General features: G+C 43.4%; 1 protein-coding gene across 1 annotated transcript; it reads right to left on the reverse strand.

Annotated features, from left to right (window-relative positions):
- Nucleotides 1–19,351: 19,351 nt before the first annotated feature.
- On the reverse strand, nt 19,352–23,801 carry fbxl22 (F-box and leucine-rich repeat protein 22; the record flags this gene model as incomplete). The annotated part of the gene is made up of 2 exons (XM_080539270.1): nt 19,352–19,700; nt 23,467–23,801. 2 exons carry the CDS (start codon nt 23,799–23,801, stop codon nt 19,352–19,354), a joined length of 684 nt encoding a protein of 227 aa, XP_080395396.1.
- Nucleotides 23,802–24,190: the final 389 nt, after the last annotated feature.

Consider the following 24,190-nt stretch of genomic DNA (forward strand, 5'->3'; position numbering starts at 1 on the left):
GCTTTTAAATGCAGAATGGCTTCTTGGAACGTCCTCTTACGCTGCCTTTAATGAGTATGTTCCATCCCATTTATAAAAGGCCGGTTTAATTGCTGCATGGTCACTCATAGAGCGGATCCCAAGGGCATGCTGTGGCTAAGTGATCATAGAATCATAGAGTAGTGTGCACGGTGACTTGTGTGTTAATGTTCTGCTGTCAATGTGAGCGGGAGACAAAGAGGAGGGGTCCAGGCAGCGGTGGCCCTGTGTCCACAGTTGGACAATGAGAGAGAAAGAGAGAGAGAGATGGTTTACTTCTCACTGCTGTGCATTCAATCACAAGAATGCACACTGCAAACTCAGCAGGCAGTTATGGCCAGGAGGTGACACCCTGTCGGGAAGGGGTGAGCTGCTCATGCAGAGTAACCATTTTTGCTATTGGTCAGTGCATCACTTTAAACATCCCATAAGCCATCTCCTGTCGTCTGAGTCCTCGTACCCACGTCCTCAGTGACCCAAGCCTTTGTGACGACCAGCCACTTCCTCGTACTTCCTGGCAGCATTCATTTCCCCTTTTTTTGTGTCCAAGGCACCCCGCTAGCAAGAAGCACAGGACATCAAAGGACAGGAAGAAAAAGATCTCTGATTTACATCATTGTGGAGGTATTTCAGTTCCGCAAGCTGCTCTTAACTGTAAAAAAGACACATACAGTACCTTCTCCACTGTTTCTCTGACAATCCAATTCATGGCTTCAGTCACAAGCACTGTTATACATTTAAATAACAATGTCATTTAAACAAGACAGCTTATCTTCATTTAGGGTAACGCCATAATACTGCCCACTGTAGTTTGACTACCATCACTTTATTACTTTATTCTACTTTATTATTACTTACTTTACTTTTTAATTGACTCTATTATTGTTGTATCTTGTATTTTGTATCTTGCTGCAATGCCAATGTTGAATAACCTAAGAATTTTACTCTTGCGTACCTGTATATTGAATGTAATAAAAGCAATTCTGATTCTGGTTCTGATGTTATGTCTATTTTCAGCCTCTCGACTGAATACATCTCAGTGTCAATTCAAAATACATTTCCTAATTTAGAGGAAGCTCACTTAGAGGAAACACTTCTCTGTATTTCCTCAATAGTTCTCATATAAAGCATAACAGACTCCTTTTTCACACACACACACACACACACACACACACACACACGCCATTAATCTCCACTGTCATGGCAGCGATGAGTCATACGCAAAACGTGGCCCTGTGAATTACGCTCATTTTCTGAGTCTTGTCTTGGTGATTCAGAACCTGATGGGGACTGTACTGTATGTGTAGGATTTCTGTCTCTCACTCTCGTTCATAAAAAAGGAAGGTAACATATAGTGGCATTCAATAGACTTCTTCTGGAGATCAGAGAGACAATCATTAACCTCTACCCTCCAGAGGTAGGGCGCATGTAGGCGTGGATTCCTCTGTAGAATGACGTTGTTCCACCTTGCCCTCAGGAGGGAGCCGCGCTGATATGTATTGATGTGCATTCAATGGAGCCTAAACTCTCCCTGTGATGAGGATAATGATTTCAGACACGTCTGGTCAACAACTGTACCACCCCCAGACTCCTGATGAGGGGGGTGTGTGTGTGTGCGTGTGTGCGTGTGTGCCCATGTGTCTGTGTCTGTGTGTCTGTGTGTGCGCGTCTGTGCATGTGCGTGTGTGCATGTGTCATTAGCCTCATCAGCAGCTGTTCCACGCTCAGAGTTGCTTAGATGACTCAGCTTTATCAGCTCTGGCTGTGCTGCACTGTCTCTCCTGTCCCTGTTGTGGGGTCGAGAGAGGACCGGATTGTGTGTGTGTGTGTGTGTGTGTGTGTGTGTGTGTGTGTGTGTGTGTATAACACACCCTACATGCACTGCTCCAGGTCACCAATGAGCATCGTTCCCAGAGTGTACAGCACAATATTACCACTCCACACTCACGGTCACGGCTCACACATTACACAGAGGGTCAGGGGAGGAGAGAGAGGGGCAGTGGGGTTTGTTTTCAACCCTGAAGACAGAGGCAGAGCCTCTTTTGTAGAACTTTAGTAACATTGCTTATCCGTTGAAGTGTGAGCCATGAGCTGCGGTATAGAGATATGAACTGTTCTGAGCACAATCTGGAAAACATTAGCAGAATGCATGTAAACAACCAGACTTTTTCTGTCTGATCTCACCCTAAAGTATCACACTTGGTGGTGTGTGTGTGTGTGTGTGTGTGTGTGTGTGTGTGTGTGTGCGTAAATGCGTGTGTGTGTGCGTGTGTGTGAGTCTGCTTCTCAAATGAGCCCTATTCGTGGTTTCGATCTTCTAAAATGAACACTTCCAGAAGTGTCATCAAATTCTCACGAATCTGACTGTCACTACCCACCTCCTCATGTGGTGGCGTCACTTTGTTACTGTAAGTGTCAGTTCCTCTGGGTTAACCCCACCCACAGAACAGAGAAATGTGACTGCTAATGTGAATGTACTGTGGGCACACTGCAACGTGCCAAGGCTCAACCAATAGCATTTAGGGTAGGTGTTAGGGGTTATGTAGTCTGAGCATAAGTGACGCCCTGCACCCTTCCAAGAAGCCTGTGCTGTGACTTTAAAGGGCTGGTCCTGTAGCACTTTTTCCTGGTTTGTACAGCACATTCCCTCCCTGTTTTTGTGTGGAATCTCTCAGTTAAAGACTCTGGTCAGTCACATGCTACACTCTGAGGGAAGGCTTCCTGACCGTTTTTCCACAGATAGTTCACATGTAGGCAGAGCTGAATGTCTGGCAGTGAATCACGATCGAATCTTTGATTCCTCTGTGAGTGTGTTTGTGTGTGTGTGTGTGTGTGTGTGTGTGTGTGTGTGTGTGTGTGTGTGTGTGTGTGTGTATGTGTGTGCGCGTGCGTGGGTGCGTGCGCGCGTGGGTGTGCGCGTGCGTGCATGCGTGGGTGCATGCGTGGCAATGTCCGGAAGGCTGCCAGAGCAGCTCAAGCGACAGTGTGATATCTATCTGCAGGGCTGAATGTTACATGTGACTGGGTATAGTTTAACTGGGTTATGTAACTGCTACAGCCTGCTCTCCACACTCCGATGAGGAGGGCTACACAGGATGCAGAGGACTGTGAGCTCTCCACTAGCATTACCTTCACACAATGAATCATTCCTGCACTGGGCTGTTCATTACTATGGCTATGACATACTAATAACATACTCCAATGCTCTCCAATGCCTGACTGCTGCAAGCTTTTCACTTGGTCTTTTTCCAAAACCAGAACATGTCTCACAACTATTCATGAGAGTAATGGTAGTGTAGTTTTAATTGAGCGATTATGCTTTTGATGTGTCTATCTATCTATCTCATCGATCTCAGATGATGAAAAAAAGGATATATATATCAAGTTGATAGCAGTATAATACTATCTCCACAGCGATGCTGATAAGCAGCAGTACAAGAACAGGAACCACCTGCTGTGGCTTCTGCAGAAGTTCGTACCTGTACCTGTGTTCGTACCAAGAACCTGAATCTCTCTTCCGTTGAAATACAACGGGACGTTTGTGACATCTGTGCTATGAAAATGATCAGGACCGCATGGTCATACATGACAACAGTGGTTGTGATCTATGGGAGAAAGGAAAGTGTGCTCAGTCAGACAGAGTTTGGTCGAATCTATTGGCTGACTGAACCTTGACTCCTCCAGTCTCTGTCAACAGGGCAACACATCAAGGTACAATGTTAACATGCCCACTCTCCTTCTGCTAGCCGACTAATTGAATCACTAGGAGATCATTTCAGTGCCAGCTCTTAGTCCTCAAGATGCTACAGTAGATTGTTAAATAAGGTAAACACTTGAATTTGAGATGGCGATTTTACCTCACATCTTTGAGTACACATAATGGTGATCAAATGATCAATGTTTCAATAGAACATTATACAAATGGTATAATACCAATAGTTGAAATTCTCTATTAACGTCTGCATCTGCCATGTCAAAATTAGAACTCACAAAACGGTTGAGCAACAAAGGGTTCGGGTTAGAGGCACATTATTGTGGCACACCATTTTACTATCTCTACTGAAAACAGGGAAATGGCATGCACATGTTTATATTGGAACGTGTCCCGTGACATAACAAACACAGACACATCTGATGTTATACCAGCATGACATTGTCCCTACTAAGTCATCTGTTTTCCAACCGATGGACAAACCTTGGCATTAGTGTATGTATCTGAGGGTTACACACAATATTTTTCATGCAAACAACACAATCTTGTCACAACCCATGGAACAAACAGGACATGGTGCAGAGCTGTGCATGCTGCATACAGTATCAGGGGAGGCTGGTGGAGGTAGAAATCGGAAATTTGACTTGTGCATGAGACCATTCCTCGTTCTATTCCATACATTACAATGAGCCTGTCCTCCGATCTCTACCTCCACCAGCCTCCCACTGTATGGTATCACATGAACGTGGTTGGAGAGGAGCACTAGACCTGGCCATGAGAATATCTCCAACGACCTGGGGACTGCCAGGCTGCCACTGCCACACGACACCACACATAAGGCTTTAGCACCCACACCCTACCCATTCACCATTCACCCTACCCATTCACCATTCACCCTACCCATTCACCCACACCCTACCCATTCACCATTCATCTTGAGCTGAATTAGAGGGCAGTCGGTGCACACAAAGAGTCAGACCCCTACAACTTTCCATCTTGTAGATAAAAATATACTGTAAATGTCTTCATTTGCGGTGAGTGTGACAGTCTGAGAGAATGCGAGAGCAGTCATTGTGGGCAACACATATCCCTGGCCCTGGCCCTGGTATGAGGCCTGTATCCCCCCCCTCTCCACATGGGAAATAAGCAGAAACGTGGGGTTTACATAAGGTCTTTCTCTTTTTTTTCTTCTTATTGGGCTGCTACACTCATACACTTGCATAACTTTGTGAGGCTCACATTAGGGCTATAATTCTTTTGTTTGGAACGCATCCCAGTCTTTAGAAGTAAAAAAGTACCCGGCACAGTTCCAGCTTTCTCTCTCTGTGTAACAGCCTTGAGACATGGGTGGTGCTGGGCCAGACCAGAGTTTGCTTTCTTATATCTCTTCCCTTATGTAATGTGGGGGACCAGAATATAATGAACAAGACTACCCCACCTTTTTGTTTCATGAGGGGAACATAGCCTAATGGTGGTATGAAACCATTGATAATTAAGACTGAAACAGTCAATCAAGGAGGGAACATGGGAATGAGACAAAAACACTGCAGTGATGCAACACTAATCCTAAAAGTATTTAAAACATTCTGGTTCAACAGTTCGAATCGAATAGGCTTAACCATAAGATATCCCACATGACAATCATAGTCTTGCAACACTCAAGAGGGCATGCTCAGGGAGAAGGAGAGCAGATCCAAGTGAACTAAGGGCTCATGTTTATAACACTATACTTACAATTTCCAAAACCAGATGTGATGGCTACATCACAGTCTCTCATATTCCCAAGCCATACCAAAGGTGATCCCCCGAATGGGTGTTTGAAACCCCTCCCTTGGTTATAATATTATACCACACCTGGGGCTGGCAAGCAATGAGGGCACAATTACTGCAAACTCAACCCTGTTAGATTTGATATAGAAATAGGATTGGAGCCCACACAATGAAACTAGCCTTTAGGACACACGCTAGAACTCAGCTTCCCTTATTTGACATGTACAACATGTGTTTCTATGAGTCCACGTGTAATAGCTTTTAAATGTCACATTCATTTAGGGCATCTATGGATGATAGCATATTCACACACACACACACACACACACACGCACACACACACGTACGCACACACACAACCACACACACACACACACACACACACACACGCACGCACACACACACGTACGCACACACACAACCACACACACACACACACACACACACACACACACACACACTGCACAGTACATGTAGAGATGTTTCTCCAAATTCAGTCACACTGACAAATAGGCCACTGGTGATGAAGAGGTTGTAGAACAAAATCATTAGAATAAGATCGTTTTGGTTGTGGAGCTTACTCACTTGAAGAGAAGAGAGAGAGAGAGAGAGAGAGAGAGAGAGAGAGAGAGAGAGAGAGAGAGAGAGCAAGAGAGAGAGAGAGAGAGAGAGAGCCTGGAGGGAATGGTTAGATAAGGAGGAGAGGGGGAGGACAGGTGTCAGAGCAGTGTGTGTGTGAGGCTGCTGGAGCTGGAGTACATGTGGAGGGAACATGAGGGACCTGAGGGACATGAGGGTTTGCTCTGCCTCGGCTGCTGTGTCCAGAGACTGCCCTGGTGGAGCTATGTGCTTATTCTGGGATACACGTGACTACACTCTCACTCCCCGACCCCCCACTCCCTGTCCCTCTCTCTCTCGTTCTAGTTCTTGTTCTCTCACCCTCTCTCTCTCTCTCTCTCTCTCTCTCTCTCTCTCTCTCTCTCTCTCTCTCTCTCTCTCTCTCTCTCTCTCTCTCTCTCTCCTTTCCTTCCTTTAACCATCTTTGTTTCAGCTTCTTTCTCTCATGTTGCCCCCATCTCCCACACGTCTGACCTCACAGGCCCACACACTACAGACATCCCTCTCTTACGTGATCTTGTACATGAGTGGAATCTGGGAGATGAAACTTTTGTAACCTAAGTTATTCAGTTATGCATGCTTTTTTCGTTTGTGATCGAGATTTGTTTTTGACTTGTTTTGTTTGATGCCTCTCTTCAATGCAATAGATTATGCAAAACGACAAGTATATCTTTCCTCTCTGAATTTGTATCATCTCATGTCAGAAAGATTAATTTCAGTAGTACATATCCAAGGGTAGTGCTTTTGTACATGGTTTAGTTTTGTTTAGATTAGTAAGTGTTAGTAACAAGATGATGTTTGTTTTTCATAACTTAAATGTTTGATGAAACATTTTCAGCTGAATTTGGCAGATGGGGTGATGGGGAATTAGTCCTTGTCTCATGACATTGTTGCAGGACATCACACTGGAGTCTTTGTAAATAAACTCCTCACACTCACCTTAACATGACCAGCATGCCCAGCCCAGCCTGGGCTGTGAACTGGTTGTGGAAAGTGTGGAAAATTCCAGGTCTTGTAGAGAGGAATAGTTGCACGTGTTTACCAGTCTCCACCTCTCCAGAAACATTAACTAGGTCAAGCACAAATGGATTTGCCAACATTTTAAAGACATTGGGGGAGAGATGGGGGTTTCTGTGGACTTTGGGTATAAATCCCATGGTGAGGATGGAGCTCCTTTACTTAATTTTAGCTCAACCCTGCCCCCACGGTCCATTAACCTTGCAAGGAGGTCTGAATTCCACCAGCATCCAGGAGAGCTCAGCCCAGCTGGATCCTGGTTAAACAATGCAGTCCTAATTATGTAGCCACAGACGGGGCCACTGAAGGACACACAACATTACAGCCATTTATGTAGTACTAAATCTTACTTTACTTGAAATACTCCGCAGTCTTACGATGATGTTGTTCCATTCCTATAAAAGTTTGAATCTGGTGTTCTCCTTAAGGGTTTATAACTAATGGTCTGTGGATCCTATTAAAATGTGCATCAATCATCATTATGATTGGGTTGAACTTAGATCATCTTTGATAAACCAAGCCCTTTGCGTGGTATTTTCATTCATTCAATAAAATTAGATAATCTAGTCAGATTATACGTAATTTCTCAACTGTTAGATCTATAGTTTACACTCACTCACACAGGAACGCACAGGTTAGGATGATGAGGACTCAACAATAGATGGAAATTTTTTTCAGCCCTTTTTTTTTTTTTTTTAATCACAGATCTAGCAGTTGTGTGCAACACATTTTCAAGACAAGATTGTGTGAAATATTTGTATTGACAGTGGTCTCTATTTATTCAGCTGGAAAATACAGGCAGGTTTAAAGTTCTGCATTAGGATTTTACATTTTACAGCAAGGAAACATGACACAACGGAATCTTAATATATTTGCTGCTGGGCACAAATGACCTTCTAAACCACACATGTCTAAGCTAGGTAAGGTGGTATGGGTGTGTGAATGTGAGGAGTGCAGCTAAACCCAATGACTCTGTCAACTGATCCCCGGTGAATGGGTTTCTGCCACTGCTTTAACCTAATTGTTGGAGGCCACTTCCCGTCAGGGTCATTAGGTTCATACCAGTGCCTAAAGCTACAGATGGTTCAGCCTGGGAGCTGAATAGTTTGCATTTCTTTCTCTTCTGCGTAGAGGGGGATGGGGCTTCAGCAGGTCAATGAGTTTCACTGTGTGTGTGACCATGTGTGACCATGTGTGTGTGTGTGTGTGTGTGTGTGTGTGTGTGTGTGTGTGTGTGTGTGTGTGTGTGTAAAAGCATCTATGTAGTCCAATACTGACTCCATCATTCATTCATTCATTCATTCATTCATTCATTCATTCATTCATTCATTCATCAATCACAAACAATAGGAAGACACATATTGCTATAGTATTTCAGGACACAACATCTTACTCTTCTAGATACAATTCTATTCAAACAATTTTTTAAGCAAATTAAATAATTCAAACACTGACTATAATGCTTATAATTAGAATTATATTACAATTAATAGAATTTCCATCTATTTCATGAACAGAATTGAGATTAAATGGATTTGACTCAGTTACTGTTAGAAATGTTTATAACAAGTATCAGCTTGAGGGTAATTCACTGTTATTGGATTGAAAGAGAGTGCTCTTGAACTCATCTGACCTGTGTGAGAAATGGGTTAAAGGTACCAGCTCCAGCACCTCTCTGAGGAATGTAGGGGACACTGTCAACTAACTGAACACTAACACCAGATACTGATCCAGTCTGTGAGTGATTTAACAGTCCAGTCCTTTGAGATTGTGAATCATAGAGGGATATCTGTCTGACATCAGACATGGTATGTCTAACTCTTTGCTGTCAAAGATGAGTGATCTTCCACTTGGTAGTGTTCAACACATGAAGTGTTCACAGATTGTGTCTTGCAACAGTGCTCTGCAGAATGCCCTTCTGGAAGGAAAAGCCGTAGTCTTCTTGGCAGGTCCTGAGAAGGTTATTAGTGATCCTCTCTATACTGTGTGCTTTCACTCTCTTGCTGGCATAGCAACTATGGAGTATGCTGTGTTTCTCTGATAAGCTCTGATTGGAGGACCAGTTCTGAATACTGTGTGACAATAGGGTTGTCCGTGGATACCATGCATACAGGTTGGTTAAAAAAGAGGAACCTGTTCATGTTCCTCAGTTTGTATAGGAGGGTATTGACAGGAGCAGGTCAAAGCTATTCTTATTTCCCCTGACATGACCTTTGACATTGGCTTTTCAGCAGAATATAATAAGACACAGCTTGAACTGTGAGTTCTAGCTGTCCTCTGGCGGAATCATTTTTTCTAAAACAGTCATGGACACCTCAAGCAGCCAGCTATTTCACTAATGAACCAAATATCATCCAGGAAGTCATATGGATGAGGTAAACTTTTCCAAAAGGTCATTATATCATATGATGATGACAATGATGATGGTGATGTTTGAAACAAAGGCAATTACATGGTTGATACACCAGCTCAACATTTGCCGTGAGATGACGTTTCTAGACATTTTCACTCTGGCCATGTCAAGTTAAACTTCAGCAGGACGAAAGCCTGCTGATTTCCAAATGATCAATCAAGTCCCACACACACAGACAGACTAAGCACTCTCTGTGGGGCTCTTCTCTGGTCATTAATCTTGGTCAGGCGCAGGGTTAAACACAGAGAGAGGGAGACCTTGGTCAGGCGCAGGGTTAAACAGAACTTATATCAGAACTGCAGAATCACTCCCCATCTTCTGCTGTAGACTGAAGACCCATCTCTTCAGGCTACATCTTAACTGTCTTAAATGCTTCTGCTAAATGGCAAAAATGAACAAATTTAAATGAAATACAGAGAGAGAGACCTTGGTCAGGTGAAGGTTAAACACAGAGAGAGAGAGAGAGAGAGAGAGAGAGAGACCTTTCACATACTCACCATACAGATCACCATACTGGCCTGGTGAGAGAGATTTACCAAGGCACATCTTTCTCCCATAGTAAAAATGCTTGCTCTACAGTACGTATTGAATACTATACAGCTTTCCAGACGAAATATTGTGGCTCGCTCTTTTTTTACACCTGGTGGTCTGTTTTGTGTTAAAACCCTAAAGGGTGAGCAACCTTTCACAGTATTATGTAGCTTGTAACAGCGGCTCTACTTCCTGAGAGTCCTCAGGAAGGAACACAACAAGCAGGAGATACTGGTGGCCTCTAGGAGAGCATCCTCACCTACTGCATCTGCAACTGGTTCTCCAGCTGCACAACCGCAGAGAGAAATGCGCTACAGAGAGTCGTGAGAACAGCCCAGAAGATCACCGGCGCCCCCCTCCCCTCTCTGGAAGAGCTGTAAAACACACGCTGCCTCAGGAAGGCCTCCAAGATCTCCAGAGACCCAACCCACCCTGGGTACGAACACTTTGCCCGGCTGCCCTCGAAAAGGCGGTACAGGACCATGGCCGCAAGGACAAACAGACTGAAGCTCAGCTTCTACCCCAGGGCCATCCAGGCCCTGAACACAGCAAAGACCTAGGTTCTGGGCCCTGGACAGTCTGGACGGATTGATGGCAGCTGCTGGATTGAAAAAATCTGGTGTAGTGCTGAGGCACAAATGTGTACATTTCAAGCCTGCAAACTGCGACACTTTAAATGAATGTGCAATATGACAACCCTAGTCGTTTTATCTGTACAGTATAGTATAGTGGATAGTGTACATAGCCTTTATTTATGTAAACCAGCTCCTTTCCCTTCTTCTTTTTTTTCTTTTTTTTCTTTCCTAGCACCAGGGGAGCCACCCCTCCCAAATGTTGTTGTTTGGTACCTGTACTATAGCAATGACAATAAAGACCATTCATTCATTCATTCTTGTGGCGCAAATGCTCAAGGTTCGCCTTGAGGGTTATTGTGCATATCATGTGAGTGTTAGTCTGCTACGGCTAAAATGTTGTCCTTCTCTTTCTATGGGACAAAAAACAGGTCATCATCATGGTAACGCAGCAAGCATTGGTGAATGAGGTTTCAGTGAGGAGAGTGGAACAGTAGGCTTTAATGCAGGGTCTGTTTTCAACCCATTACCGAGGATCACAAGAGGCTTGTTCAGTTTTCATAAATATAGATTTTACAACAACATGTATTCAAAGCCCTTGCTCTGCCTACCCACACAGTTGAGGCACTACAGCCAATACAGTGAATGAAATAATAGTCTAAGATGAAAACCTCTCATTACAAGTAGAGCTCCCACATGCCCCTGCTGTGACTAATTTGCGTGCTTCAATCTACCTCCCACATATTTTTGCACATGGCATCTACTCCTCAATCCCCCATCCTCTCCATATGATAACATCAGCAGCAGAGCCAAGTCCTCCTTATTCCCAGTAGAACGTGTGGCCTTGGCTGAAATGAGAGGGCTAAGCCTACCTCTCTGAAGCAGCTCTGACTGACAGCAGCCAGAGAGGTTCTCGTAGACACTGCGTAGCTAATTAACAGGCCACCACTGGCCATGTAAACAGTACAGGGTGTTCCATGTCAGCTCTACGAAACGGCTCTGCCTCTGCACAACGTCTTGCATTGCATAAACATTGATTGATTTTATCCTTGCCTGAAGCCAGGCCAACAAACATCGTCAGTGTCCATCGTACCTCTTTCCCTTTTTTCCCCCCTCAGTGCTCCAATTACTCCCTCAAATGCAGGCTGGCTGAACCCCAGCTCTAGCCTTGATGGATGCTGTGACAGACGGAAACAGAAATAGCTCCACAAATAGTCCCATCCTCAGGCCCACAGGGGAACAGTAGCCCCACTTCTGTGTGCTCTTGCCTCTTATTTCTCATGTGCCCCAGGCCAAAACAAGTTAGCTGAGAACCGCTAGGGAAATCAAATTTGGAATTATTAGATCATACCAGAGAGTAGCCAGAGCGAGAGATACGTGCATAAATACATATTGTTTAACAAGTTGTGAAAATAGGTTGGTTCCAAAGTATCATTAACATAGCAAGTAGTGTACATGTGCTTCTGAGATCTTGAAAATAACTCTCTAACTGAGTTTGAGACAAGAGAATGAACCAATGTGAAATAATTTTTCCTAAACTTCCTAACTTCATATCAGATAAAAATGTTCAGATAAAGAGGACGCACTTTGTTTTTGGATATTATTCTGTAGGACTGTGAGTTCTACAAGTACACAGACAGATGATAGACTGACAAGATGAAAGGATCCTTCACGCTGGAAGCCAGCAGCATGGGCATAGGATTACTGAAGCTCACCACGACACAACACCACCTCTCTGGTAGCAGCACCACATTCAGCTGAATGTTCTGAGCATGTCTGAGTTACATGTCACCTGATGCTCCTATAGGGGACGAGAGACAGGGGAGGCTGGTGGAAGTAGAAATCGGAGGACAGGCTCATTGAAATGCATGGACTGGAGTGAGGAATAGTAAACATGTGTCCTCTGATTTCTACCTCGACCAGGATCCATTAATGAGAGGATACCAACAGTGTGTTGGAATGAGCTGGTTCACCCAAAAAAGGAAGAAAAAAAGATAATTTATTCCGATTGTTGCAAGATAAGGATTGCAAAGAGCAATGTTTCACTCAGTTGCTCATCACATCCACTCATAACAAAGCTTGAACTCACTAACCTTTGTACGGTTGGAGCCTCTTATAGGAACCCTCCTAACTGATGACATTTGTGATACGGTCTGGTGAAAAGGGTCGCATGTTGGCAATATAGTGAGGCATTTACCGGTAGATCCAGTTTGAAAAGAAAGTGTGTGTGTGTGTGTGTGTGTGTGTGTGTGTGTGTGTGTGTGTGTGTGTGTGTGTGTGTGTGTGTGTGCGTGTGCGTGTGCGTGTGTGTGTAGGAGATGAGAGACTGCCAGTGTGTGCCTGTTAACCTCCTTGCTCTGTTTGTTTGGCTACCATGTTGTGGCAGGAACCCCACTCTGCCTATACGACACAGCTGCTCTGTCCTTCAGGTGGCCTTGAGCTGGATTAACACTGAAAGGATGCTGCTACCATCTCCCCCAACATCATGTGATCAGCTTCTTCTGAACACTGCTGGTATAAAGGCACCAACCCCCAGCATCAACACCCTGATTACAGCTGAGCAACACCACATACCTATAACCTTCCATGGGTCTGTCTGTCCTCTCTGTCTGTCTGTGTCCTCTCTGTCTGTGTCCTCTCTGTCTGTGTCCTCTCTGTCTGATTACAGCTTAGCAACACCACATACCTATAACCTTCCATGGGCTGTGGGGACAATAACATTATCGGAGGGATACGTGGGGCTATCAAGCTTCCTTTTTTCGACTGTTTTGAAATTAACAACAATTAATTAATTAACATCAATTAATGTTGCTAAAATTATATTTAAAACATTATCAACTGAAAATATACTACATACAGTATATTAATGAATGTACTAATGTGTCAACTAGACAGAAAATACAAGCTTTAAAACTGTCTTAAAAAAAAAACAACGAAAATAATATCTAAATAATTCATAACTTGTGCCCTTTGCTACATTTCCTTCTCTAGTGAATGAGAGACAGGCTTCCCTAGAGAGATAACAGAGCAGCTTGGCCTGAGGCGCAGTATGAGGGAATATGGTATACAAGAAGAAAGAGGCATCAAAGCTGCCTTTACTGTGCATTATTAAAGACTATCTGTGCATCTGTAGACAGCAGTACCCTGGAGACAGACTTGCACCTACCTGGCTGTGCAGGTGTAAGACGCCACATGAGAACACATAGCAGCTGCATGCACAGCATGAAACTGTCAATTAAAGAGAGGCATGGCTGTAATCATAATCACATTCTGATCCAGAGCTTGCTTTGACTTTTCTGGGTCATGTGTTGCTGCTTACCCTGTGTGACTGTACAAGATGAAAGAAGATGAAGGGAGTCTGCATCTCCCATAACATGAGGAAGTCTTGCCGGGGATGTTTAGGCATGTGTGTAACTGTCTAGGCTCTATTCAACATTAAATTCAGGGTGGAATATTCAACTTGATCTAAAACGGTATAGCATAACAGCGTGCCCCAGAATGTGTCTAGATTAAGCTAAAGATTGTGAAAAATAACACAATTATTGATGTGTCAGTCCCTGAGGACACATGGGCCCAGGTCTGAGATTACAGGGAGGCTCAGATGTCCTGCATTTTAGCTGTATCCTCTGCAGTGAATGAGATAGATCATCAGAGCCCCTCCCTGCCCCGCTCACACACTCCAGGGGGAAACACAACACTGGTGGAATGCAAAAAAAATGTCTCCCTTCTTCCCTCCTCTCGCAACTCAAGCCCCCCTCCCTCAGTGGGTGATTAAACAGTGGGTGGATGCTGGAAATGCCTCCCAAGGCTGGCCTTATACGGCAGACAGGAAACTGCTGGTTTCAGGTTTGAGGGCTCAGATGACTTTTCCGCTCCCCGCATATCTACAGTTCCCCCACCACCACCCACCCCCACCCCCACCCATCCCCCTGTAACCATCAACATCCTGCCTTTTATCATCTCATGTTCCGCTAAAGGGGAGGGCAGCTTGTCCCGTGATAACCTAGGACCCTCTCACAGCATGAGAGCTCAGGACAATAGATGGCTCTCTCTCTCCTTCCTCACACAATACTCAGTGCTCACTGATGCCAGAATGGTATACATACTGCTCTGACTGATGCCTAACTGTCAATGGGAGTATTTGTATTTTGCCAAAGGCCATGCTATAGTACAAAAGGCCAATACAGCTTATTGGATCAATACCAACAATGGCAACTCTCTCCTGATCAAATTGATTAATAAGACAGAGCTGTTCTGAACCTGCTTGAGGGCCCTTCACAATGTATGGAATCAGTTCCAACAGATTAACATTCCATTCCATGGTTCAATTGGCATTCCTTTTAGGAGTCATTTGGAGAACAAGTAAATACCAACATAAACAACTGGAGTATTTTATGGCAGAATGGCCATCAGGAAAGTCCATAAGGAATATGGCTGAAAGAAATGGTGCAGGGTGTGTTTGCCAGTAAGCTCTTTTCTGGACTGAAATAACACAGGGGACATTGTCCCTTTATGTAATGCTGCATTATGTCACATCCACTAACAGTAAGCCTAGCAAGATTAATATGCAGGCTAAAGATCACACTGACAGCTGGGCAAAGGCCTTGGAGATTCCTGCTGTCCCATCCCATAGGGTATACAGTAGAAACACACTTACATAAGACACCGACTGGACTGTACATACACATCACACTCCAAAATAGACAGGAGCAATACAAATAAATGACATAATTCATGTGATCTTAATGAAATTAATAGTGAAGAGGTTTTGTACAATATACTAATACTGTTCATTTGATATGTCCTTTTCATAGTGCAATGTTGTGTTGACGCTGCAAAAACAATCCACCCACTGTACTTTCAATCCTCATCATTGCATTTGATATGCAAGTTGATAGCAACAGCATTTCTCATCTCTAGTTTTAGGACACTTGGAGGATGCAAAACAACAAGAGTGATTAGCCAGTGACTTCCTTATGCTTAGAGGTTTTCTGGTGGAAATGTGATATTCAAATAAGGCAGGGGATACAAATAATTCTGAAATGATTAAATCAAATGAGCTCATCATTGTTGGGTTATCATCAGCCAGCTGTGAGACATATTTGTATCTCACTGTCGGAATGCTGGTGGTGGGAGGAAAAATCCGATACTGAGGCTGATCCTGTACTGACTGTCCGATGGCAATTTATATTTGATCTGACAATAGCTGAATGAATTAGTGTTTTAATTATCAAGTAGGCTATTTACTGCTATTTAAAAACTGACGGCTATAGCACATAAATCGCAACTCTTCATACGAAAAATAAACTGTTGATAGTAGTAGGCTAAATGAGATTGCTCAACTATATTGATTTGCAGTATTACTTCCGCGAAACATGCAATTTGTCAAAATATTGAATAATACGTTGACGTTCTACACTTACAGTCCTGTCATTCTTTACTCTGTAAATCTATTTAATTGTAATGCTTAATGATCTACAAACAGCCTTGCGCAAATGCTGGAGAATGACCCATTCCCAATGGAAAAGCAGGAAACGGAGCAAGGAAAGCTGGCAATGCAACATTCCCTGATGTTCCAAAAGAAATACGATTTCTAACATCTGAGAATGGCAGATAGCCTACTAGGTAAATGACATTATCTTTTTGTATTTGTTTTTACCTTTCTACTCACGTAAAGCTCTATCCTGGAAAGGTCTAATAAGAGCACTCTGCCCTTAGTCCATTTATATGATCGACAATAGGGCTTTCGTCATTAGTATTAGTAGTAATTAAAAACATGCAATGGAATGCTAAAATAGTTCAACTGACAGATTAGCATGGATTACAGTAATACAACCTAAATCTGAATTTATCGACAGATCAGTCAATAATAACATCCAAATAAACAACACATGTTCTGTAATGGCTATAGGCTTGCTACCCCCCATACTTCCCCACCCTCACACCCCTCTCTCTCCCTGTCTCCCCATCTTCCCCATCTCCTGCAGTGTTTCTCTAACCAACTCCAGCCCCAGCACTCCCCCGCAGTGTCAGGCTCACATGTGGGGTCCTCATTTGATCCTGGGAGGTTTACATAAGGCCACTGCCAGAGCCCCCCTCTCTGTCTCCTTTCATGAAACTGTGAAAGACTCTTCATACAGGGAAATGAAAAACAAGAACCAATGCCAAGTACTCCTGCGGATCTGCCAGTAGAATTCAATGAATACGGGGGACATTCTAATTCCATGAAAAACGCAGAAAGGTCTTAATAACAGATATGATTATAGAAAAAACAATGGCTTTAGTTGGTTTATCAAAGCTGTAAACATACTCCTCCAACACACACACACACACACACACACACACACACACACACACACACACACACACACACACACACACACACACACACACACAAATCAAAAAACATGCACACACAGACATTCTCTCATGTTGGAAAACCGACACAACGTGACTTCCTCCCACAGCCTTATGAAATGCCTCATGGCCTAACCTGCCTTTGCATTCCTATTTATCTGTGAGTGTTGGACATTATCTTTCCAAAGGTGTAAATCAGCTCCATTCACCACATTCTATGGGATCCATGTGCAAACTAGATCTTAGGGCAGAGTGGATGGGATCTTGGTTCAGATGGGACTGTGGGCAGGTTCACTGATAGGCCATCACGTATTATATAATGACACGTGATGACAGGAAGTTGAAGATCTTAGTGACCCTAATTAAAGGAGAATTAATCGACATGTCAGACAGCCTTTGGAGGAGAGACATCTGGCCAACAGGTCTTTCCAGTTTCTATGTATGTGAAACTATGTGAGGTCCTACAGCAGCTCCATAAAAGGGATTTCAAACTTATCCTTGGTAACCTTATTCGAGGAGAAACACTATATTGGAAACATAAAAAATCAATGCAATTCATTCCTCTGATCAGGTCCTATATAGCTACATTGACTGACTAATCCAGGGCAGTCTTGTCCATCTACATGTCCAATTCTGTGTGCATTTGCCTTTGTATAGTTTTTCTTTCCTGAGTCTGCATGGTAGTCAGCACGGCCCAGGTGCACTGAGGTATAACTCGTTAGTCTGTTACTTTAAGAAGACCACATACCAGCTGGTGCCTGATAGAATTTCCTAAACATTTTCATGAACTATCAATAATAGTCAAAGCTGTGAGGCAATACATATCCATCTTTGTAACATACCACTAAAATAAGAATACCCATAAGAGAATGATTATGCACAGAGCTAGCATGTTGTTTCTTCAGAATGTTCCCATCTCACTCTTGTAATGGTGCATTAACTTGCTATCAGATCTCAATCTTTAAGCCTTGTAGGTTTAAGCTGATTACATAACTCAAGGACTGGTTTGGCATCAACAGCAAAATAAATACCTGACCTGCAGATTAATAAGACAACCATGAAATGTGATCTGATGAAGACATTCAGTGTATAACAGGGCAAGGGCTGGATATACCATACAACACTGTAAACTAATGAATAAGAACACGTATCAACATATTTGAATATGATAACAGCATATTGAAGTCTGACATTGGTGTGTTATATAATCGTAAACAGTTCAACACATCGCTTTACATCAGAGAGCGGGGGAAACAATTACGTAATTCTGAAACGTAACAACCACGAGGAACAGTTATTTCTGAAAAGCACACATTCAGGAGGAGGACAAGATGCAAATGAGCTTGGCTTCAACTGATTGGACCATCGTGGTAGAGACATGTTCTGTCTGCTCCGTTGTCCAGCCTACCAGACTGACATTGGGCTTGGTCACGATGCAATACAACGAATATAGAATGATCACGTGGAACCAAGAGACAGACACGTACGGCACAACCTACTTCCATACGCCGCCCCGAACGCTTACATAATGCGCTCCTAATCACAAGTCTGGCAGACGGCCAGTTTGCCCTCAGACAACCCCACTCTCCGCTGACATTAGATCGTCATTTACTGTAAAGGGAAAAAAGAGAAATAACCAAACTTTTTTCTCCATAAACCTAGCTGTGCTAAAAATAAAAAAATAGAAAATGTATGCACCTCATACTGTAGGCCTACAGTTACAGGCTAGGCGACAAAAAGGCTAGGCGACGATTTCAGTCCATCAGTAATAATAATAATGTTAATAATAATAATAATAATAATAATAATAATATATTAGACTTATATAGCGCTTTTCTAGACACTCAAAGACGCTTGTCTTTGTGTTGGGTACTGGGCCAGTAACTGTTATCCAAAACAAATAGGCTTATAGGCTTATAGGCATTTTCAGTAAACTTTAATAATAAGACACAACATTGTGAGGCCTTGGGGATGACGAGGTACATTGGAATGCTCTTTTTGATTTGGAGAACATACACGACCAAGAGAGAATGGAATCACAGCACACGAGTTTGATACGATGGGAATGATGATGTAACCGCCTAATAAAATGACTACAAAAACAGCAAAGCGTACAAAAAAGCGTGACATACGAAATCTAGATAGCCTACTTTATAAAGACACGTCAATAATAATAATAATAATAATAATAATAATAATAATAATAATACAAAAAACATATTTAAAGTCCATTCAATATTCCTTGAGATCATTGAAGAAATTAAGACTGACTGAATCTTGGAAGGAGTGCAATGCTCCTCTATGTGATCCCATGTTGGAAGCATGTTGGAAGTCTTTGGTGTCTCAGGAGAACAATAGGACCTTCTGCAAAGTCCTCCTGAGCTGCAGCCTCTCATCAGGCTTGCTGTCTGGGATCATGCCTGCACTTCTCTCTGCACTCAACTGGATGGCTGGCCTCCTCTCCCTGACCGCCTGCAGCCCTGCTTGCGTCACGTTGCGACAGAAGTCCACCTGCACCTCTGTCAGGTTGGCCCCGTGCACCACCACTGCCTGCAGAACACTGTCGCTGACGCGGACACAGTTCTCCAGGCGTAGACTCCGCAGCCTCCTGCAGCTCTGCAGCACAGCGATCACATCATGGTCTGTGATGTGTCCACAGCCCGACAGGGTCAGGGAAAGCAGGTTAGGACACCTGGAAGGCGGGGAGACATTCTAAGTTATAGGCCAGGTTAAACATCTCTGAGACAAGCACTTAAGAACCATTTAGGAACAAATAGAATTCCAGACAGTCATCATACCTTAGGGCAAACACAAATACCGTAGATACTTTCAATAGTTAACTTACAGCTTGTGAAAAAAAGAGCTGTCAGGGATTAGTTTGTTTGGAGAAGGCCTTGTGTAAGCACTGCCGCCTGAAGTGTGCGTTGAAAGTAAGATAAATTGTACACTCCTTTGAAGAGAGACAGGTAACAGACAATACCATATGGATCCTGATCTCAGCCATATGGCACTAGACTGTAAACAACACCATTAAGATGTAGGAACCTGATACCTCTGACAACACAACAGACCCAGGGGACCTGTTCAGGCTTCTACAGTGTGTGCCTTTGTTAAGAAAAAAAGTGTTGTATCCACGACAAAAGAAGAAAGACGCAGGTCCTCAGTCCTTAGATGGACGTGCATTACTGTGCTACGACAGTGTAGTAACGTCACGTTCCTCCAGGGTCAGGGGGAGCGCTGCAGCATGCTGGTAGGTCAACATAGCATACGTCTGGCAGACGATAGAAGCTGACAGCAGAAGCTTTGGGATGTCATTCATGTCAGGGGAGGCTGGTGGAGGCAGGCATTGCAGGACAAACATGTTGGATACCATTCCTCATTCCATTCCGTGCATTACAATGAGCCTGTCCTCTGATTTATACCTCCGCCAGCCACCGCTGATTCACGGTCACCAACGCAGATTACATAACAACTTACATAATCTTAACCGTTTGTGAAGTAGACATACAGTATTCATGTTTACTGTGAGAGTTATAACCTTTGTAGACTGTACATTTGGAGATACACAGTCAATACACGTGCCCCCACATTTCATTGTTTCATGGGGCTATCAGCGGATTAGACTGGATCGTGTTGATAGACACAGAGAAAGGCGGATTTCAGGAATAACTAGAATTGAATGCCAATGGTCTGATGGGTTTATTGTTGTTTCCCAATGACCACAGTCAGTCTGTGTGATTCACAGGGTGAGATGACTCCTCATGTCTATAAATGTGAGCAAACACAGCAGGGCTACAAGCCTCATAAACCCTCGTTACATAATAATGCACCCCTCACCCGTGGCACCTCCCCTCCCTTTGTGCAGATGTTTTAAAGAAGGGGCAGTGCTTTACACAACAGCCTGTCCCTCATGCTTCTCGGTCTTTCCTAATATCTAACCTTTTCTCTCTCACACACACACACACACACACACACACACACACACACACACACACACACACACACACACACACACACACACACACACTCACAGATTAAATATATATTTTCCAGTGTATAAATTATTTAGATTTCCTTTTCTTGGATTTGTGCCTATTGTATAGCATAGAATAGGATAATATACAATATGTAGTCATGTGGGATCTGCATTAAACTTTTTTTTTTGTGTGTGTGATATATATCATACTGTAAAAGAAGCTTACAAAAACATGTTGCATCACCAAATGTGACTCGAGATAATTACTTATTATCATAAACTGTCACGTCAATGACAGTGTGAATCATATCACAAGGAATGGCTTGTGAATTACATTGAACCATTATATGCCATAATGTCAACAACGTTCTACATATGATTTGACCACTGAAGTTCTTCTCCTGACTGCTAGAGGGGGACACTGTAGTGGAGTGTAACGGGACACTGTAGTTGAAATAGGAGAGCTGTTTGGAGTCTGTGGCAGTCCATACCCTTTTTATATCCCTTCAATTATCTCTCTAGATTGCTTGTTTTGATCAGTTCTGTTTGGTGAACTCCATGGGCACAAGGCCTGGAACTACAAAGTTCAACTTATATGACCTCTGCTGCCATTGTGATTTTCATTGAGTCACAGCCTCAGATAAAGTTACACTCATTTTAAGCACTGAAACTTTGAACTACACGAATATTACCCATGTCACATGCCAAGGCTTCTTATGTCACACTGGCATGGAGTCAATAGTCTGGAGATTTGAGCAACATTATAGTTTTTATGATGTGAATGGTTCTGATGCTGTGACTCACTCACTTACCATAATCAGGGTATTTACTGTAATAGCATGTGACCCTAACTCATGCATTACAGACAGCTGGCAATACTATTACACTAAACTGGAAAATACACCAAATAAACAGAGTTCCAACAACGTTCTGTGTTTTATAGATTTTCCTTCCTTCAAATGAAACAGACCTCAGCCTGGCATCAGTGCCTGTGTGAAGCCTCGTCCAGGGAGAGGCAGGAAGAGGCAGGCAGACTCAAGCGCACATGTTCATTCCTCTCAAAGCAACAAAGAGCCAATTGTATGCTCCACCTGCCTGTGTAAATCTTCAGATGGGAGCAGACGGGGGAGGGCCTATGGCCACATCAGTGTCTTTATCTTTTCCACTGCCACTTTATCTTTTGCGTTCTCTTCTTCTACTCCTAGTCTGTCACGTGGCCTCGCTTTTATCAGTGTTTATCAGCATGTTGTCTGCCACTCTGTGTTTGAGGGGGTGGGATACTATACAGTACGCAGGCGAAATAGGTGGTTCTACATTTGCGCACTGTCAGGGCTCTGGCCTGGCTCTTAGGTTTCACAATACAGGAAAACTTCATGGGGTTAAATACTGTAATGAGCTCTTTAACAAATGACCCAGCACTATTGACTGCTGTTCTCCCAGACAGACAGTAATAAAGTGTGGTCACCAGTCTCCCTGTTGTCCCTCTTGGCTCTGAGAAAATGTCCAGGGACCTCATTATTCCTCTCAAAGTCTAATTCATCTCTACAGCCAGCTTCACATTCTACATGTTCGATAATAATCAAATATAACAGTCATCAAATCAATTGACATATCTTTCTGTCAGCTTGACTTCCAATTTTGTAAGTGGAAATTTGTTTTTAACGAGAGCGTCATGAAATCAATTATGTTTTTTTAACAGAAAATGTGTGGCCGTATTTGTATGTACTGTATCACAGTGAAGTGTTAGTCAGACAGGAGTTCAGTTAAGGGGTAAATGCTCTATTCTTTTCATTATCTCAGGGTATGCCTGAGGGGCTGTTTACATTAACATTCATTTTCAAACCATTTCAGAGGCAAGCAAAGCCATTTATCTCCCCTATTGCTTAGAAGGAAACATAATTGACTTCCTTAGGCTGTGGGATATTGAAGGAGTGCAGAGAAGGTTGATGTCCTGTGGCCTGATTTACTAACAGTTGTTGGGTTATAAACCAACAGAGGGGGTCTGTAGTCATCTCTGAGCTAATCTGAGACAGCTGCCACCAGCAAACCTCTGAATATACCCTACAAATAGCTGTTACCCAATTCTCTATTAGAAACAAATGATTTTCCCAAATGCAAAATGGTTGAATTTTGAAAGTTCGAGTAGATCACTTCAGTAAAACAATGTGTGCTGGTTTATTGAACTGATGAATACTGAAGACATTAAGGAATTAAATATATTTTAAATGTGAGATAGGAAGATAGGAATTTATCATTTAAAAAACAACAACTCAGATATACTCTATACAGTAGATATACTATAGTCTATTTCACCATACATCACATATTGATCATGAGAAATCATCATTAGTAAACCATCACAATAGCAAACACTGAATATGATGACACAGGAGTGGAGGAGCGCGCACACACACACACACACACACACACACACACACACACACACACACACACACACACACACACACACACAAATACTCACATGTGGCCCACCTGAACCAGGAAAGTGCTGACCAGGCTCTCGTGTTTACTACAGATGTCCCTCTGGAACATGGTCTTCATCCAGTCCTCGATGTTGCACACTTTGACCCTGCTGGAGTGCCAGCATACAGCCAGGTAGCGCAGCGAGGGGCCCAGTACAAAGTTGTCCCTCTTCAGTTGGCACGGGGAGCTGAAATGAAGCAGTGACCACAGACAAGGATCCAGAAACACTTCTCGGAGCCAGGAGCATGTGAGGGACAGACTTTTGCGGCTGTCTTTGTCTAGGAAGGAGAAGAGGTGAAGTAAGCACTCACGGTTGAGCTGGGTTAAGTGCATGGTGAGCCGGCTGACAGAGAAAGAGAGGCCTCCTCCCAAGGGCTGTGGTACAGGCCGCCCTGCTGCTGACACACAGCAACAATGAGGCTGCAGTCTGCATTGTGTGGCCTGGATACATGATGCCTCCTTAGGCGAACACTGGGGCCTGTGCACATATAAGGCCATGGAATGGAGGTTATTTTGGGAGGACAACTGTCGGTGCTGTCAAAATGGAGATGTTTGAGCCACACTCCCTATCCATCTGCCATTGCTCTCTCAACAGTAGGCAGTTCACTGGACTGGGCCAGCTGATGTTGAGACTGCTGTGGCCCCTAATTCTCACAAGCTCATTGGGACTTTTTAAAGTAAAGCCCATTTGGCTGATAGGTGTGAGTGTGTGTGTGTGTGTG

Source organism: Nansenia antarctica, assembly GCF_963989245.1.
Source record: "Nansenia antarctica genome assembly, chromosome: 9".
Lineage (NCBI taxonomy): Eukaryota > Metazoa > Chordata > Actinopteri > Argentiniformes > Microstomatidae > Nansenia > Nansenia antarctica.